Below are 20,473 nucleotides of genomic sequence, written 5' to 3' on the forward strand. Positions count from 1 at the left end.
TTGAATCAAGCTTCTGCAATTGAAATGAACTTATAGTTGTTGATAACCCAACATTTTTCAATTCCAAGTTTTTTCAGTGATTTTTTGTTGAATTTGCAATTATTCCTATGCTATTCCACATTAGGCGTTGGATATTATATTCGTTACGCCATCTTTGTTTTTTCTCTGTCGGTACACTCTGTATTCGTTTTTCTTCCATTTGATGTACTGCACGTTGAGATTCAACTATCATTAACAAAGATTTGGCTTAGTGCCTTTATGACATGTTGCGCCATCTTCCATTTTTCTCTGACGATGAATTCTGCATTTCTTATCCTTTCATTTGACGTGCTGTACGCGACGATCCGATCATTATTAGTGAATATACAACTTAGTGCCCTTCTGACAGTTGTGCTATTATTTCTAGTAATAACTCATTAATTATCACACACGAAACCACCTCCCACGCTGACTACGTCACTTTCAAGCTTTTAATGTTTCATCACTATTATTATTATTATTCGACCCACATTCTCCAGTTCAATTTCATTCAGCACAATCGATCAAGCGATATTTGATTTCTCCATTCTGATTGGCTGACCGACACTACTCCGTAACAGAAGTTAGGTTGGGTGTTCCACAAGGTTCCGTTCAAGAGTCTGAAAATTCGCAAAATGAATCTTCATATGACAAAGCATGGACGTTAGTCATTTCCTGATGATGCCAACTTGGTAAGCGAAACGCGTTAAATGATAAATGACTGTCATATTGAAACACGAAAAACCGTTACGACAATAACGATGAAACGATAACGAATGAACGCACGGAAAACGGTCGAAAACGCACGAAAAACGATCGTAAACGCACGAAAAACGATGGAAAACGCATGGAAAACAACGTATTTTGAAATGTCATTGTCGAATACTTCGCTCCCCCATTGCCCTCACGTTGAGACCACAATGCTCAACCTTTCGACACTTTTGGATCTCCTCTTCCTCCTGATGATGCTAACTTGGTTAACAAAGATACGAGACTTCCGACATGTTGGAACGCTAGACTTTTGTTGAATCGACATGTTTTTTTTTTAAATGATGTATTTTGAAACGCCTAGTATACACATTAATATCATATTTCAAATCGACATGTTTTTTTCCTTAAATGATATATTTTGAAGCACCCTGTACACTTCGACGTCATATTTGTTTTTCAATGATGTATTTTGAGATACCTTGTACACATTGAGGGATCGCACGTTGAAAACTTACAGCCTCGTGGAACTGTTATGTTTTTTCTTAAATGATATATTTTGACGCACCCTGTACACTTCGACGCCATGTTTGTTTTCAATGATGTATTTTGAAATACCTTGTAACATTGAGGGATCACACTTTGGAACGATACAGCCTCATCAATCTGTAATGTTGTTTCTTAAATCTGATTCATTATTATTGATATATCACTTTCGCGCTTCCAATTTTCATCGAGTCGTTCACGATTAATTCCGAAACCGGCAACGCTACATTACTCCATAAACAATGATTTATTGTACAACTGGCAACGCCGAACCTGCCATGCTGGCATGTATTGACATTTGACAGATGCAGTCTTATGAGTCTAGTGTTTACAGTGTCCTTCTTCAACCAATAGATAGTTCAGCTAGTGACTCATAGGTGACTCTGTGTGTTCTATAACTTAATTTTCAAACCGGCAACACTACATTACTCCATAAACATTGATTTATTGTACAACTGGCAACACCTGCTTGCACTAGCAACCGGTAAAACCTCGATCTCCATCTCTCTTTGCATCGATTACGTCACACGCGTCTCTCGCTCTTACACACACATACACATCTTTACATGAAATATTAATTATTTCCCAAATCTAAGTATATTTTCCTATCTTCAATATGATAATGACGATTACAATCTACGGAAATAAAAATAAAAAATGCTGTCAAGTATAATGAATGAGTCAATTTCGGTCCCGACAAAACTAACGCTATAAATACCCAACATTCGCAGTTGACTTCAATATCTTACGATGGTGTAGAGGCTAAGGACAATGTCTACGGCGCGGACGATCCAGGTTCGAATCTCATAACTATAAATTTTTTTAAATTGAAATCACGTGACTGGAACGTGACAAGGGGGCTGAGGGGTTAGGTAGAGTACCAAGGGGGCCGATAGGTTAGGTGGAGTACCAAGGGGGCCGAGGGGCGGAGTTCCACGCTTAAATCGCTACGATACTTTCCTCCCACCCCCAAGTGTGCCAGAATCCGCCTTGTTCATCTACTGAGGCTAGAGCGATGCGTTACGTCACAGCCTTCACTGCATCGAGAGAGAGGTGAGGGCAGACCTATGAATACGCATTACTCAGCCAGACGTCGTGGAGTGAAAATCTTGCTCTCTTACCGTCGAACGGTTGCTGCTGCTGTGACGTCACACCACTACTAACTTGGTGGGCTCACACCGATGGAACATTCATTACTTGGAGGATCTTCGAAGTATGCAGACGTATGTTTGTACATAGACAAGCACATGATGAAACCCTGTACCGTGCATTCTCACACACACACATACAGGTTTGATAATATTAGTGGATCCCGTGCATGAATGGTATTTGTGGAGCCAGCTCTGAAATATAGCCGAGGTGATGCTGAAAAAAATCAGGACTCTGGAAAACTAATTCGTTTCGCGTAACCCCCCGGGATAAGAAATATATTTTGATAAACTATTTGTGGCACCCTGGATCCACTAATATTACCGGACCAGGGTGTGTACGAAATATTCCACAAATATTAATCTAGTAAGTGTGTATCACATATTCCACTAATGTAGCACAACATATATTTTGTGTAAGGAATATACCACAAATATTATTCTTCGTGATGAGTGTATTAGATATTCCACTATCATAGCACAACATGTATTTTGTGTGAGGAATATACCACAAATTCTATTCTTTGGGATGAGTGTGTCAGATATTCCACCAAGAATAAGTAAGAAAAAGTATATTTAACACACTGATAAAATATCATCATTCAACAAAAGCTTTTCTGGAATACTTTCGTTACAGGAACAATGACAACCAGATGGATATGGATATGGATATTGAATCGGAATATGATTGATATTCATAATAGTGGGATTTGAGTTTGAAAAAAAAGATGAACGTAGAACATTTATTCAATACCAGCTCGCCATACAAAATCATTTAGATCCCTTTTTTTTTAATTTTCGTTATATAATTCTTGATATAGAATTTTATGTCCGTCCATTTTCTGAGGGAGAGTGATGGATGTTTTTGAATACATTCCTCACATTGAGATTTTCCTGGAACCGCCCCTCTCTTTATATGAGACGTGAAAAATTTTATAACCGGAGTACTTTCCTCTTCGGTCCATGTTCTTTTTTGAATACACTTTTTTCCAGTCTTAGTCAAATTTTTCTTATCTATTCTTGTACTTGAAGAACAAGAAGCTTCCTTCAACTCGGGTGGAGGATCTAACTCAGGTGGAACTAGCTCGTTGAATTCTACTGCTTCAGCATCAGCTAATGTGTCTTCAACTTCGTCCAATTGCAACTGGGGTAAATCTGAAAGAGATTTTGAATTTGTGAGAGTTGATAAATAAATATCATTTAAAAAATTACCTGTTAGTTCGATTTCATTAAGTTTTTTACCATGGAATTTGTGTGCTTCTCCGTTGTCTATTACCATCAAGAGCCTACTGATTTTGGTGAGTTCGACAGCACTCTCGTGAAGTCTATAGAACTCTCGATGGATATGGATGTCATGGCCCAGGTGTCGCGCCAACCAGTCAGTTTCATTTTCTGTCATGTTCATTATTTGGGAAACTGTAGCAATATACTTTCTCAATTTTGTACCGTTAATATTTTCCGGCATCTGTAAATCAACATTAGCAATACATTTTCTTATGCAGTCGTGGCCTCTCATATGGCCCAAGGAATTTCCAGCGCGTGCAAAGACAAAGGGGTTTTCCTTCGATATTCCTCCCATCGTTCTCGTTTTCAACAAGAGATCTATAGCAGTTTTCATTTCTGGAGATAAAAGAACCGGAACTTTTTTGCCTCTTTTGCCAGGTATTTCAACTATACAGAAATGATTTGCCAGTCGTTTCTCAAATTCGCTCAGTGCATTTCTTGATTCTGCCGTAGTTTGCTCTGACCACAACGGTCTCATGGTGTAATGATCTATCGTCATTTTAGCCATTTCGCCGGATCTGCGTTTATTGAATATGACTATTCTACTCAGAGTCAAGGAAGCAAGGGTAGCCCAGTGATTTGGTGTCACTTAATTTGAATTCTGGAATTCGTTCATACTCCTTTTCATTTCATCTTCAATGTATTTGTTGAGCTTTATCAGATCACTGGTTATTGGTAAAAGTTGCGTGCAGTTCAGTTTTCTTATATGCAATGTATTCAACGCATTCGAAGAAATTCTAATATTCCATTCAATATCCATCAAAGACAGGAAATTTTCCAATTCCCTGTTTTTTCGAATATCACCGCACCGTAAAGCGGTCCCTCTTTCGAAATTGGCGCATTTTCTCAATGAATGCCCAATTTTCAGTGCCAAAGAGGGAGTTTTGAATTGGGGTCTGTTTGTGAGAGTAGAAGTTGTGGAGCATATATTTTTCGTAGCTTCTATTATATATTCAAAATTCGATGGTTCCAAACAATGAGCGAGGTTATCAATATTTTGATGATTTTTTTTTATTTGAGTTATCAGCCTTCCTAATTGACGCATTGATTGTCTAATTAATTCAGCTTGTGTAACATTATATTTTTCGAACATTATTGAACCAAACTTCAGAATGAGTTTATCTTCCCTGCATTCCTTCGTGATCTCATCATCCCTCATTTTCGAAATTATATGAACAGAAAATTCCAATGAATCAACTGAATTATGTATACCAGCGAGCATAGCGTTACTTTCTCCAATGGGTTTACGACTTTCAAGTTGAGATTTTGCTCTTTCAATGCAATTATATTTCAGATGATGCCTCATGTTTTTTTTCAACAAAAATCCCAAACAGTCTGGACAGGGTCCATAGTTGATATAGGTATATTTTTTCTGTTCATCTGGCGTCGGACGTCTTAATAAAATCAATTCACCTTTTTCCGATTGGAGAACTTCACAATTGTGATAGAAGTTTCCCTCACGGGTAATTTTTGCAAATTCTACCCGTCTGGATCTAGAATTTTTGGGAAGTGCAAGAATTTTAGCTATCATTGTCTCATTTGAGTGTACTGTAATTAGATGTTTCGATAAATGGATAACACTTTTGTGGCATAGGAAACAGCAATAAGATTTATTTCTCATTCTTTTTCCAGATCGAGCATGTCTTTGTGAAGTTGTTATCGTTATTGTTTCCTTATCGAAGTCCGACTCATTTTGTTTATTTTTGATGAGTTTTTGATTTTTATTCGTTCCCTTTTTTTTTTCAATCACTTTTATTTTTGACTTATTGTTTTCACTCATTTCAGGAGATTCTTCTCCGAATTTGAACGACTCCTCACTGTTAATATCGCCAATCATTGAATCAGATATATGTGATTCCGACGAAGGAACATAGTCTTCGTCATCTTCAGAATTTGCGAAAGGGTCTTCCAGAGACATGTCACTCTCACATGAATCGTTAAAATTTTCATAACGTCGTTTTCGAAGTCGCTTTATTGGTGGACATTCAGACTCTGTGCAGCTACTACTCGATGTTGGGAGTATTCCTCCAGAATAATCTATGTTCGTATGGCGAGACGAATCAATACAAGAAGAAATCGTCGATTGTACTCCATTACTCCCATTTGATTTCATTTCATTATCAGAGCTATTTTCGAATGCTGATGCGTGTCGTTTATCTACTTTAATTGTGCTTTTCTTTCTGCTTTGGCTTTTTTTTTGTCCATGGAATTCTTTTTTTTTAGAATATCTACTTTTTGTTTCGTGTCCAATCAATTTATCGCCATTCATGTCGTTACTTGATGAATTAGATGGATATGAACTAAAAGTTCCAATATCTCTTTGGTCAGACCATATATCGACGGTCAATCCATCCGTTGGGGCACCTATGGCGTCAAGTGTCTCGTTCTTGCTCGTTTTCTGTTTCACTCCATAGTTTTTCTTTCTCATTTTCGAACATGTTAATACATGATCCACATTATACGGTCTTCGGAATGAATCATATTTGGAGTTGATATTTTGGCTTTCATCATGATGCCCATCATTTGAGGTAGATGAAGAGGAATATTGAATTTCACATCGATCTGCGTTCCGATTATTTTCTTTTTTTGATTCTTCGGGGGTGAAATGAAAACGAATCTGTTTTTGTGGTGGAATAATTACGGACTCTCCGCTACTGATGCTCTTGATTATTGATTCATCTGTAGTAACGTTTGAGCTATCTGGCTTGAAAGAAAATATATTTGATATATCCATCCCTTCAACTAAATTGGTTATATCTGTGAATGCTATCCCAGATAAACTGAAAAATTTGTCAGATGATTCATTGGGTTCTTGTTCGATGAAATGAACCTGATCTTCGAAGACTATGTTAGGAGTGCTGCTCGGAATTATTGTGTCCAGAATAAAACTGATATTCGGCGTGACACTTGCTTCTTGAATTGATCCAATATTCTCCATAGTATTTTTTGGAAACGATTCCTCATTTGAAACAGGCAACTGAACATCATTCGATCCTTCGAGTTCACGTTCAGCAGCAGAAACAACACTTGTTAAAATATTGTTTTCTTCGTGGGGTGAAATATTTACGACCGATGTCTGTGACAACCTTCCTTGTATATTTTTTTCCTTTTTCGAAAACCCGGGAAAGCATACGTGTGAATCAACCGTGTCAAAGTTGTTTTCACAGGATGTGGAAGTTGTGTCTGAAGAATTTTTATTTTCATTTAGTCTGAAATCTTCTTCAGCATACACTTCAAACGTCTTTGTAGATTCGTTATCCGTTGATTGAATGAGACTGGTTTTAGCGAGTCTCAGCATTTTTTTCACCCTTGAACCCATTTTGAAATCTGAAATATACAAAATACATTCAGTTCTCGGACTTTCAAAAGCTAAGCTTACTATCCATCAATATTGTTTTTTTGATTTGCATCTACTCTAGTACACCTCTTTTGAACTATATTGTCGTCATCAATTGCGTCTTATTAGTATAATTTTCCTTTGGGATTGTTTTTATGTGAGCTTTCTACTAAAAGAGTACTATAGTCCAATAAAATGAGGATTTAAATTACCATGCAAAAGGCAAGCCTGCATTTTTCAATATAAGTTGATTTTGGCATACATTCAACGGATTAATAGTTAAAAAATGTTGAATTTCATTTAGGGGATAGAAAATGAATAAAAACTACCCCAAAAATCCCTTTTTTGAATATATCTCGAAAGCATAAAAATATATGAAAAAAAGGTCGGAACAGAAAATGTAGGCAATAAAATTTTCTATAAAATCGTTTCTGATCACTTTTGACGTATTTGCAATAGAAACCGAGATATTTGCAATAATCAATTAATACTTATAGTTCAGACGGGCTGCAGTAGAGCGGCTAATTCTGTCTGGCAACAGGTATTATGAGACATTCACCGAGCAAGCGTAACGAAATAGATCGATGTTATAGATTGTGAAATGAATCATTGTAGTTGGGTGTTTGGGAGAGTGACCACACTTCACACTTCCCGATTTTCGCAGGGCAGTCCAGCTTTTTGGTGGGTTTGAGTTACTTTATGAAAAATTTCCAGAGAGGCTCACGAAATTGCTAAAGTAAAAATTTTGTAAAAAAACGCGGAGTTTGGTTTTTTGCAAATATCTCTGAAAATATTAAAGATATCCGAAATTAGAAAAAAGACCTTTGAAGTGGAAAAAAGTTACTGAAAAAACAACCTCCCCAAACTCTATCACCAACATTTATAATTTCAATTAAGAAGCGAAAATAGCTCTAAAAGTGGGCAATGCGCGTCCCGTACGCGCTGACCGATATGGACCTTTGAACAATAAAAATTATTTCAACTCATTAAATATCATCATTGAGAAAAATAACTTCACATACCTTAAAGACACTTGAAAGAACGAAAATCCATGGAAAAAATTTTTCTGGTGATTATTTTATTAGATATACTTTGGTTAATTAACTGATTTTTAAAAGTTTTGAATTTACATAAAAACCTCGATAATTTTTAAATTATTTATGTTATTAATAATTATGTTATTAATAATTAAAGACAGTAAAAAGTGCAAAATTCAATTGAAGCAATGAAAAAGTTTTCTTTATATTCGAATTTGTTTATATTCTTATTATTGAGAGTAACATAAAAATGGTTTTTACGCCACTTTTAGCTCTATTTGTTTGCAAAATTGGTATAAACAATTGTATTGTTTGAGATATTTGAAATTTTTCAGAAGGAATTTTTATCAATAATGAATATTATGATTATTAAAACAAAATCATTTCTCAAAAAAAAATATTGCTTAAAAACGCATTTGTTGATTCACAATTTTGTTTGCTACTAAATATGAATATTGAGGAATGTTTTTTTTAATCATAATTTCTATTTTTTTTATATTCTTAATAAAAAATTTGTTTAATAAACAATTTGTTTTGAAGAATTAATTTTTACAATTTAGATTTCTTGAATGCTACCAAAAAAAAAATAAAAACAACAATTTGTTCCTTCTTGTGACACATGGTTTTTGAATTTCACTAGTTCGGACTTCCATTGTCTAATATATAAAATGATTTGAAATCCCTGAAACAACTGAAAAAAAGGAAGAATTAAAAATGAATAGCTGAAAATAACAATTATATTAGTCAAAAAACCTGAAATGAAATAATAGTGAAATGAAATACAAGTGAAAATAGAACAATTGAATAAAAAATAAAAATAAAGAAATTGAAAATAAAAAAAAAGTTAAGAGATTCCAAACCAATCGACGTTTCGATTGTTAGTATCTATAATCGTCTTCGGGTGATGACTGGACTGATTCCTCGGAGAGATGACTATTTATGTGTCGTTCGAGTACTTTCATTTATCTTCGCTTTCCATTTTTCCGCTTCACTGGTTCAGTGGGAGATAACCGTTTGGCAGAAGTTGGCCATTTTTCGCTTCATGATGGGTTTCCATATGTTGCGTATCTCTACGCTAGCTTGGGTGAATACGTTGTTGGACAACATGTATTTGGCTTCCTTGAATTTTCTCCTAAATCAATGTTCCTCTCTGTGTATGATCTCAGCTTGGGACCACTCCATGTTGGGTTGATGGGTCCAAACATGTTCTGCTATTCCTGATTTGCTGGTTTCCCCTCGCTGTGTGTGTTTCTTGTGCTCGGCAATGCGAACATTCAATGGCCTCTTAGTTTCACTAATATAGGATTTCCCGCACTCACAGGGTATCCGGTAAATGCAATTTTTGGAATCGCAGTAAGCGTTTGGTGGCCTGGTTTTCGTGAGGCTGCTACGGATAGTGTTCCCGGATCTGAAGCAGGTTCTAATGTTGTACTTGGAACCAATTCTTCTAATCCTCTCCGATAATCCTCTGATGTAGGGAAGTGCAAGCACTAGTTGTGACGGCTTCTCTTCCTTGCGAGGCTCCTGCTGTTTTTTAGCCAAAGTCTTTTCTACCATCGCTTTGGAGTAGCCATTCTGTTGAAGATTATTTTTGATGATGTCTAGTTCCTTCTCGAGACCTTCCATCGTATTACAGAGCCCGAAAGCACGGTCTGATAGAGTCTTAATGATTCCTCTTTTAGTCAATTGATGGTAGTTGTATTCGTGGTTCAGATACTGTCCCGTGTGAGTGGGTTTTCGGTATACAGATGTTTTTACTAAGTGTCGGTCCTCTTCACCAAAACGTCTAAGAATAGCAATTCGTTGTGGATTTTTTTTTCCATTGTGAAAGTGATGGAAGGTATCACGCTGTTGATGTGTTTCAGGAAAGCGTCTAGGTCAGTATTTCCATGATTCCATATTATGAAGGTGTCGTCAACATATATCAACCAGACTCGAGGTTTCTTGTGGGCTTCTTCAAATGCCAGAGTTTCAAACCACTCCATATATATGTTGGCAATGACTGGTGAAAGTGGCGATCCCATTGGCAGCCCCTCATCTTGTGTAAAGAATTCGTCCTTCAGTTGGAAATAACAGTTTCGTGCACAGCATCCTAGTAATTCTACAATTACTTCTCTAGGTAGATTCGTTCTCTCTTTCAGGTTCCCGTCTTCGTATAGCTTTCTCTGTATGATTTGGAGTGCTTCTTCGACCGGAACGTTGGTGTGAAGGCTTTCCACGTCGAAACTAATTAGTTGATCTTCCTGTGTGACTTCAATTGACTGTAGTCTAGACCGATCATCAGCTCCAGAGATTCGGCTACTCAAAACTTGTCTAGATTTTTACTTCCCATGATAAAACTATTACAAGGAAAAACATCCTCTTTTGTAAAGAATTCAAGGCATTTTGTCGAACTACTAGAGTCAATTGAAGTCACACAGGAGGATCAACTAATTAGTTTCGACGTGGAAAGTCTTTACACCAACGTTCCGGTCGAAGTAGCACTCCAAATCATACAGAGAAAGCTATCCGAAGACGGGAACCTGAAAGAGAGAACGAATCTACCTATAGAAGTAATTATGGAATTACTAGGATGCTGTGCACGAAACTGTTATTTCCAACTGAAGGACGAATTCTTTACACAAGATGAGGGGCTGCCAATGGGATCGCCACTTTCACCAGTCATAGCCAACATATATATGGAGTGGTTTGAAACTCTGGCATTTGAAGAAGCCCACAAGAAACCTCGAGTCTGGTTGTGATATGTTGACGACACCTTCATTACATGGAACCATGGAAATACTGACCTAGACGCCTCTCTGAAATACATCAACAGCGTGAGACCTTCCATCAATTTCACAATGGAGAAGGAAATCCACAACGAATTGCCATTCTCAGATGTTTTGGTGAAGAGTACCGACACTAAGTGGGAAACATCTGTATACCGAAAACCCACTCACACGGGTTAGTATCTGAACCACGAATTCAACCACCATCAATCGACTTAAAGAGGAATCATCAAGACTCTATTAGACCGTGCTTTCGGGCTCTGTAATACTAAGGAAGGTCTCGAGAAGGAACTAGACATCATCAGAAATGATCTGGTTGTGTCACAACCTGCGAAAGCGTGTGCAAATAATATGAATTGTTTGAAATTACTATTGTCAGAAGTGGAGTATAATTTGTTGGTAGATTTTTTCGAACTAAATAGTTTATAAAAAAAATGTTATCGTCTGTTGTTGTGAGACCAATTAATAAAACCAATAAATCGACGTCGTTGCCAACAACTGCAACTGAATTTCCATGGTTATTCTTCAAGTATATCGCGGTATTGACAATAAGTGAATCATCATCCTCATCAGCTTTCCTTACTTCAATTCCAGTCGAGCGTAGATATTCACTCAAATTCAGAACAAAATTGTGTTTGTTACAAATATAAAAATTTCGTTTCTGTAAATGTAACAAGCATATTTTTGTCAAAATCTACATCTGCAGCAACATTTTCCACTTGTTTTCGATATCTTTCGTAAGACTTGACACCAAATTGATCACTGCTGTATTCATACAACCACTGCATTACCAGTAAAATGACTAACAATGTATTGACGATAAGATAGAAATAATTCCAAGTATGTTTTACCATGAGGCCAGGTGACTTGGTGGAGTAAAAACCCCCCATCAACGACGAATGAAAAAGATAATAACAATTTATCACTTTCAAGACTGGTTTTGAAAACAGTAAACAAATCTGACTTTTGGGTCTTCCTCATGAAGCCTGCAGAATCGAATAATGATAGTGAAAATGGCGCTAATTCGTATTCAAAAGCTTTTTTAGAAAGCTCTTCATCGTCTCTAGTTAAGACGTTATGTTGTCTGATGAGTGTACTTTTCTCTTAATGGTCATGCTAATCGGCAAAATTGCCACTACTGATCAACGGAAAATCATCACTAGATGAGAAAAGAACACACGCAATACCCTCAAAAGGTCAATGTTTGGGCAGGGATTGTAGGAAACCATATCATTGATCCCTTTTTCATTGATGGCAACTTGAAGGGCGATAATCATTTGAAACCCAAAATAATGTCATTCCAAGTTTAGCCAATTCATATCCTGATCCAGGAAACCCTCTAGTTCCAGTGAATACGATATGGTTTCAGCAGGATGGAGCATGGAGACGAGGATCGATTGAATGGCCAGCTTGATCACCTGATCTTTCATCATTAGATTTTTTGTATGGGGATATGTGAAGGGCAATGTGTACGAAACTATACCTTCAGATTTCAATGACCCAATAGAACGAATAACGCTTGCGATTAGGTCGGTCATGCCTGATATGTTGAATAATGTTAGAAGACAGTTTTATTTGAGATTAGGATGTTTCCAAGAGGTTTGCGGTTAACTTCGTTAACATCCATAATTCTTTTTCATATTCTACATTCAATTACGTTTTGCATTACATTTAGTTTTTGAGTGTATTTTAAAGCGATAACATCAAAAAATTGGGGGTTGTACCTGCCATTCGAAGGGGGCTGAAGGTAGGGGTGACAATTTTAAGTAGAAGAATGTCGAATTATAATTTACATTTGACGTCTTCCGGGATTTTTTTAATATGTACTGTAACCGTAATAATGAATTTATTCCATTTGGCTTTTACACACTGTATATATTTCACAGATTGAAGAATACAAATTTATTCTCGATAATATTTTTGAGACACATGTGTATAATAAATTATTCAATTTTTTTACATAACAATTAATAAGATGAATAATTCATTATATTCTTATAAATCATTTCTTGCAATAAAAACATTCTACTGTTAGGTTCTGTTATCGTAGAGTAAAACATAAAATAATATACAGTGTATACAAACCCTCGTGAAATCGACATGACTCCTTGCCTTTCCACAATTTATGTTTCAGGTAATTTTTCACTTTACTTTTGTCTATCAATGTCTTTAAACCTTTTTTTTTCACAGTTGCAATTGTGTCACAATCACTTTCAAGAGGCAATTCACAAATTGAGCACAATTCACGTTCCATTTTCTCTTTTCACAGGTTCTTCAATGAAATGCAAAAAAAAACACTGTAATGAAATGGATGCAAACACTTCCGGGAATGAAAATAAATATAAGTCGCATTCATTCATATGTGCACCTGGGAAACACCGACAACATTTAATCTATTTCGTAGTGCTGGAGAGATATAGCCGCTCTACTGCAGCCCGTCTGAACTATAAGTATAAATTGATTATTGCAAATATCTCGGTTTTTATTGCAAATACGTCAAAAGTGATCAGAAACGATTTTATAGAAAATTGTATTGCCTACATTTTTTGTTTCGACCTTTTTTTCATATATTTTCATGCTTTCGAGATATATTTAAAAAAGGGATTTTTGGGGTAGTTTTTATTCATTTTCTATCCCCTAAATGAAATTCAACATTTTTTAACAATAAATCCTTTGAATATATGCTAAAATCAACTTATATTGAAAAATGCAGGCTTGCCTTTTGCATGGTAATTTAAATCTTCATTTTATTGGACTACTAGTTTGGCGACAATGTTCGGATCACAACCCGTTCAGTAACGAAAACTATTGTTATTATTATTATTATCGATATTATCATTTTTATTGCCTATCATGAATGAATTAAGCTGAAGGTGTTTCATTAGTAACGAAACGTCTGAACTGATGTTATTGTACTTTCTCGCGATAACAAAATGTTGCTGTGAAAGTTGAAGTGAAATACATTTTATTATAACTCTAAGGATGAGACTAGTTAAACGTGAAATAAGACATCGACAACTTCATATTATCGAAAATAATTCAAAAAGTGGTCATTCTATTTTGTATGAATTACCTTTTTCGATATCCCCATGGTGAACATTACCTTAGATTCACTGTATAATTTCACGTCGGAGAATACAATAAATAAATAAAGTCATAATTCATAAACCTAGTTTTACTGCAGAGAATAAATGTTAAAAATGTCAGGATATCGACGCAGTTTGTTATTCGAACCACGTGAACGAGCTTAACCTAACAATCACAGATAATTCAAATTCGTTGCTAACTTTCCTGTATCTCCCATCTAATTAATTCTTCCGATTCAAAAAAAAATAAAATGAACTGTTTTCTTACCTCAACACTTGAAAGAATCTTCCACTATTTCACTTAATTGAACAAAATGATTAACAGAAACTGCCACACTCAAAACAGGCATGAAACTGGAAACGGTTGAAGGGGCGCTTCGATAGTTTAATTCAATGTTCCACAAATATTGATGTGCGTGCTTGAATTCGCGAAAAACCTATAATTGTGGTATACCATTCAGGAAATATTGAACTATTGAAATATTGAACTCCTGTTTGACCAGGAGTGACCCAAAAATTTTTAGATATATGTAGATAAAATACAAAACAGAAGCTGACTGATGACCGTCAAGTCTATTTAATTTTTTTTAATGTTTTCATCTCACGAAAAAGAAAATCCAGTAATATCGGAGAATATTGTCAAATCCGACGAAAGGCAGGTGGGGATTGCTGTTTTTCTTGAATTTTTGCAGGCTGTATGCCTCGGGCAATAACTCCCGAGGCAGAGAGAACCATAACTTTGCCATTCGTTGCATAAACGAGCCTTGGAAAAGTAATGTTCGTATATTTCCAAAGTGACAACAAAGGGATGTGAAGATTGAACTCGCTGGGTCAGTCTCGATTGGACCGGTAACGTTGGACGATTGATGATATTTCAATAGAGTATCCTCCATGAAAATATCTATAAAACAAAGACAGATCGTCAACTGTTTTGAGATGTTCCAAAGAAGTAAGCGTGTTCGTAACGAAGCATCGCCGACGAGACCAATAACTCTTTTTGAACGGATTTTGAACGTTTCCAGTATGTGTGTATTGGGACAGGACAGGCCGATTCTGTTCTTTATAAATCATAATCAGTTGATGGAGAGTGAAATAGCTCTTGGCACAGAACAGAAAACCGAGTTTTTGAGAGAGCAATGGACCTCACATTGTTTTCGCATTTGAAAGTACTGGTGATAGTAATACCGAGCATCGTAATGGAGTACTTCATTGGAATGGATACACCTGACATAATTACATTCGGCACTGTGAGATAGACCTTTCTTGAGAAAGGACATGTTTTTTGATGAAAATCCATGTTAAATGTTTATAATGAAACTTTAAAATTGATTCTCACAGATTAATGATTTACAAAACCGCGACATATGTTTAGCCATACAATGACTTCCTCGAGGCAGATGTATACTAAATTATACTAATACTACTTTTTCCATCATTACAAATTAGGTGTATCTAAAATCAGCCAATAACAATTCTGGTTTCCAAATTATTCAATTAGTAGCAATAGTAATCGTGGAGAGGCCGCTACCACAGCCAGGGAAGAGAGCCCTCACGGGCCATTTTTGCCATCCCCTGCTTTCCACATAACTACATATTGCCACTTCTAGTCTTCCTTTTCGAGCCATCGTGGCATTTCGATGAAGATAATTATGTCCGTCCATTCTAATTCGATTAGTTCCTCTTGTATGACTTTTTCAACTCCAAAGGTTTCGAATCTCAATCACCCATACGCCTCACAATCGCCAAGGAAGTGAGACGAGGTTTCTTCGTCTTCTCCATTTTCTCACAGAATACCATACGTTTGAACATGAATTGGGAATATTGCATTTGGGAGGCAAAGGAATGAAATTGAATATGTTAGAAAGTTTGAAAATTGATAGAGAAAATAATTCCTTGAACTTAATTAATGACCAAACAGATCTCAATTTTTCGCCTTCGTTAAATTTGTTTACCGGTTAAATATATAATAGTTAATAATAATAATAATAAATTTTATTTAATCTTTAGAAACACATACAGTTTATCGATACGTCAACAAAGTATATCTGAAATAGTCTAAAATTGAAAACATTACAGGTTATTAACTTGAAATTGAGTAATTAAACAACATTAACATTAACATGCAAGTTAAAAATATCGACTTTATAGACTTGTAACAATATGAAATAGATAATAGTTAATATAATAATTGGGAAACCCAAAATATTATTGGCATATTTCACGGACATCTAATTTGTAATTAGGTATAATTTAAGCTAGTAATTAATGGTTACAAAATTAAAAAATGTTAATTGCGTTCATGATAAAATTTAGTACACCTTGGCCATACAATGGCCTTGCAGAGGCCATTGTATGGCGAAACATATGTCGTGGTTTTGTAAACTACTAATCTGTGAAAATAATAAACATTTGCTTCTATTTTGTCCACCAACTTGTTGGATATTCATACTATAATTTCTGCCAAGTCCACAATTGAATTGTTCACGTTCCTTCCATGTTCTTTTCTGGTGGAAAAGCGGTGTGAAGGATACTATGATTTGTGCACTGGGCAAGATGTAGCTTCCAACAACTCATTGATATGAAAAATAAACAGTGTTGGTACTAGAATCGATTTCTGAGGGACGCCTGCATTTATAGATAGAATGTCGGATGAAACTCCATCAACTTCTACGTGAAGTGGTCTGTCTGAGAGGAAGCTAGATAGCAAGGAACGTAACTGGGGGGCCGAGTCATAAGGTGGAAGCTTGGCGAGGAGACCCTGGTGCCAAATGCGATCAAATATCTCGAAAATATATAATGCGACAGCCAGAGTTTCACTATATTTTAGGTAGAATACTGCCATAAATTTTGGTTTAATTTACAGTTATATTTTGTTGAATCAATATACAATGGATTTGAATCCGGTGATCTAGGAGGACAAGCCACTGGACTTCATTAATTTGAAAATTTTCTGATTAATTCGGCCGTTACTTGATGAAGATCCATTGTAATTTCATAAACTACACTTTACGATTTGATCTCCACAAACTTCATTTGAGAAATATATCACGACATGTTTCGCTAACACTGTAGTTTCTACTGTGTTAGCGAAACGTGATATATTTCTCAAATAAAGTTTGTGAAGATTAAATCGCTACTGTGTTAGCGGAACATGTCGTGATATTTTTCTCAAATATAGTTTGTGGAGATCAAATCGTAAGGTGTAGTTTATGAAATTGATTCGAAAATGTTTCTATGAAATAATCAACCGCTTAATATTCTGAAGTTAAGTAAAACACATTCATCTCATTACAACCAAGGACTATCACATTGATAACTAATAGGAAGTTCATCTGTATTCTGCAAAATTTCCATATATTTTGGCCCGGCAAATTGTCATCCGTGAATAGAAGAATAGAATTAGGCGGAGTTCTCTTTGGCATATAATGGTTCCTTCAATTGAAATTGAAAATGTCTGAAATCTTGGATTTGGAATTATTTTTCCAGCAAAATTTGTATCATATCAAACTTTCCTTTAAAGTCTACTGATAATAATAAATGATATTGGACGAAGTACTATAAGCAACATGAGATCATAATATCTAGAATATATCTGTGGAGGTCGCCGTGTCCATACAAAATTATTTTGTTTATAAAAACACAAAAACTACGTCACGCGTTTAACATCAGGATCTACGAGCTATTGATTATATTCAAAACTACCTGCTAATATCACATACTCAGTCTGGGAATAAATAAAAAAATATATCTTCTGATGGTTGACAGACCATGCGTCGTTTAACAATTATATAAATAGATGGATTCAGTTTTCATTAAGGGCGGATTTGGTGTATTTGAATATCTATCCCAACTCTTACTGATATATGAGATAATATTCACGATTTTTCATACTTTTTGAAAAATGGTTTTTGAATTTTCTAATTTTACCTCAATTATAATGAAAAAAAGAGAATTTAAACTTCCTAGGTTTTGTGCCAATTTGAAAAAACCGGTGAGTTGTCTAAATCGACTTGATCATTTAACAGATCATTTCCAATGATTCTAAATAATTGAGTTTATAAGCTTTCCTTGCATAGTGCAAAATTTCCGTATCGTTTAGATTCGGAAACTTGTGGTTGCATGCCAAGGAATAAGAATGGTTTGAAAACGTCGAATAATTTTTTCCTAGTCTGAAGGACCTTTCATGTTCAGCATACCGTTTTTGGAAATTTCGACCACATTGTCCCACGTAAACACTATTACACTCCGGACACTTAAGCTTATAAACTCCAGATTTCTCCAACTTGTCCACCTTATCTTTGGCATTGAAAAGGAAATGAGATAACTTGGCACGTGGTCTGAATGCCACTTCCACATTGTTTTTTCTGAAGAAACCTGCAATTATCTCTGTTCTTTTTCCAAAATATGTTAGAGTTATCCATATCTTGATTTGTGGTTGTTTGGCCTGAGGGTATATTAATCTGTAAGTGAATTTCCTGACTAACTTCTGGATAGTATCTGCGTTGAAACCATTATTATGACCTATCTGTAATTATATCAATTTCCCTAGCTAGATTGTTAGCGGATAAAGGCAGTGAGAATGTTCTGTGCAACATTGAATTGTAGGCTGCTAATTTATGACTGTCTGGATGGAAAGAATCGCTTGGGATGGTTATGTCTGTATAGCTCAGTTTTCTGAAAACATTGAACTCAAATTCATTCTGATTGTGTGTAATGGTCAGGTCTAAGAAATTTATCTGTTTCTCTATCTCTATTTCGAGTGTGAACTGAATGTGGCTATTGAGATTATTCAGGAATGTCATAAATTGGTTCAGCTGTCGTGTAGGCGAGAATATCGTCTGTCTACATTTCTGTACCAAAAATGAATATGTTTTTTTACCCAGGTCAGAATTTACTCTAGTGGTCTCCAAGCTGAATATTTCTGCTAAAAGTGGACTGAGGGTTGAGCCCATTGGTAAACCTGAATCCTGTTTATAAATATTGTTGTTGAACTGTAGGTTGCTCTGATTTAGGCACATATCGGTAGCTGTTGTCCTTATAGGGCGAATCTGTAGTAACGTTAGTTACAAACAACAGTTGTGAAAAACATATAATAAAGTTTCAATTCTCTTTTCTTCATTATAATTTCCTACCATGTAGTAACGGCTACATCCATCAATTTATTACTTCAATTGATTTTTCATATTTACACCTTGCTGCTCCCTGTACCAAATAATCCAAATACAGTATTTATGAGTTTTTTATTTGTACAATGGTTGTTATAATAATGGAAAAGTATCTCGATTGTTTTTCACTCTGAATATACAAGTAACAAAACTCAATAATTTAGTTGGTATTCCACTAATATATACGAATCGGTGGAATACTTACACAGCTACAGCCATAGATTCTGAAAATTTACTTAAAATAGCCCATATAGAGGGCGCTCAAAGCAGTGACTTTTGGTATTCCACAAATATTGGTGTGTGTAGCAACATGCATGAAGGGTCTTAGTGGCATCTTACACATTGAAAGTACAAAGTAGGTAGACTCGTCATCAGCTGAACTATGCGAAAATCACCGAAAAAATTGTGGTATGAGCGTGCAAGTATACCACAATTGTGAAGTCTGTCACAAATACTGTTTTTTATATACACAGTGTTCCACTAATATATGTAAACGTACACACACACACACACAAAATCTCATATGAAAAAAAATATCTGAACGATCCATGAACCAGACACTTCAAGGTCATTTCGCCTTGACTTCACTGAAAAAAACAATGAATACGTCATAGTGGTGGGGGGAGGCTTAGAACCGGCTCAAATCTCCTACTGAAGTCCACATGGAACCAAAAAACTTCAGGTTCATAAACAGCTAGCCCTTGTCTTTGGATTCAGTATCAATTTGCTTCTCCTGAAAATGCTAACCTTGTCAGCGAAACGCGCGTCGAGTGCAAAAATATTAGTTTGGTGTTAGGGTAATTGATCTCTAGAAAAAGTTGTCAAAAATCGGTTTGCGAAACCACTCACTACCTCAGCTAACCCCACGAACACACGGCACTGTGTGTTCGAGGGTAAATATTGTGAAACGGATAAAAAATTAGTATTCACCCAGTCCAGCTAGCCGAGCCTTTATTCCTCAACTACGTTTGATAGCACGTTTACTAATTATCTGGGCGACTAGGGGCCACAGGCAAGAAATGTTTATGACTGTAATCTTATTTTTTTCGCTGTTCCATTTGGGAATTGATAGACTATACGCCTTGGAACGTCCCATAGAAGTTATAACTGATCTAAGTTGAACTACTCAATATTGAAATTGTATAACTTGAGAAAAGCAAAGGTTATTACCTAAATTTAATGTATATTAATATGATAATTTAAAGAAAGGTCATTCAAAAATAAAATAGTTCATTGATGATTTTGTGTACGTGTTTCATAACTAACATAAGCCAATTGTTACTTTTGTGAGATTAAATAATGATTCTAATAATCTACATACACAAAATTAGTATCATCAGTTTTAAGCGACGTTTCACATAATAAAAGAATATTAT

At 35.6% G+C, this 20,473-nt stretch overlaps 1 protein-coding gene across 1 annotated transcript; it reads right to left on the reverse strand.

The window, feature by feature from the left end:
* Nucleotides 1-2,564: 2,564 nt before the first annotated feature.
* On the reverse strand, nucleotides 2,565-7,029 carry LOC141484000 (uncharacterized). Its single transcript, XM_074179136.1, has 2 exons — nucleotides 3,633-7,029; nucleotides 2,565-3,575 (listed from the first exon to the last, which is right to left on the reverse strand). The coding sequence occupies exons 1-2, from the start codon at nucleotides 4,210-4,212 to the stop codon at nucleotides 3,196-3,198; spliced, it is 960 nt and encodes a 319-aa protein (XP_074035237.1). The 5' UTR covers nucleotides 4,213-7,029; the 3' UTR covers nucleotides 2,565-3,195.
* Between the last annotated feature and the right edge of the window lie 13,444 nt (nucleotides 7,030-20,473).

The sequence above is a fragment of the Leptinotarsa decemlineata genome, unplaced genomic scaffold (assembly GCF_025532065.1).
Source record: "Leptinotarsa decemlineata unplaced genomic scaffold, Ldec_3_MD MMD2_tig00004307_RagTag_RagTag, whole genome shotgun sequence".
Taxonomy (NCBI): domain Eukaryota; kingdom Metazoa; phylum Arthropoda; class Insecta; order Coleoptera; family Chrysomelidae; genus Leptinotarsa; species Leptinotarsa decemlineata.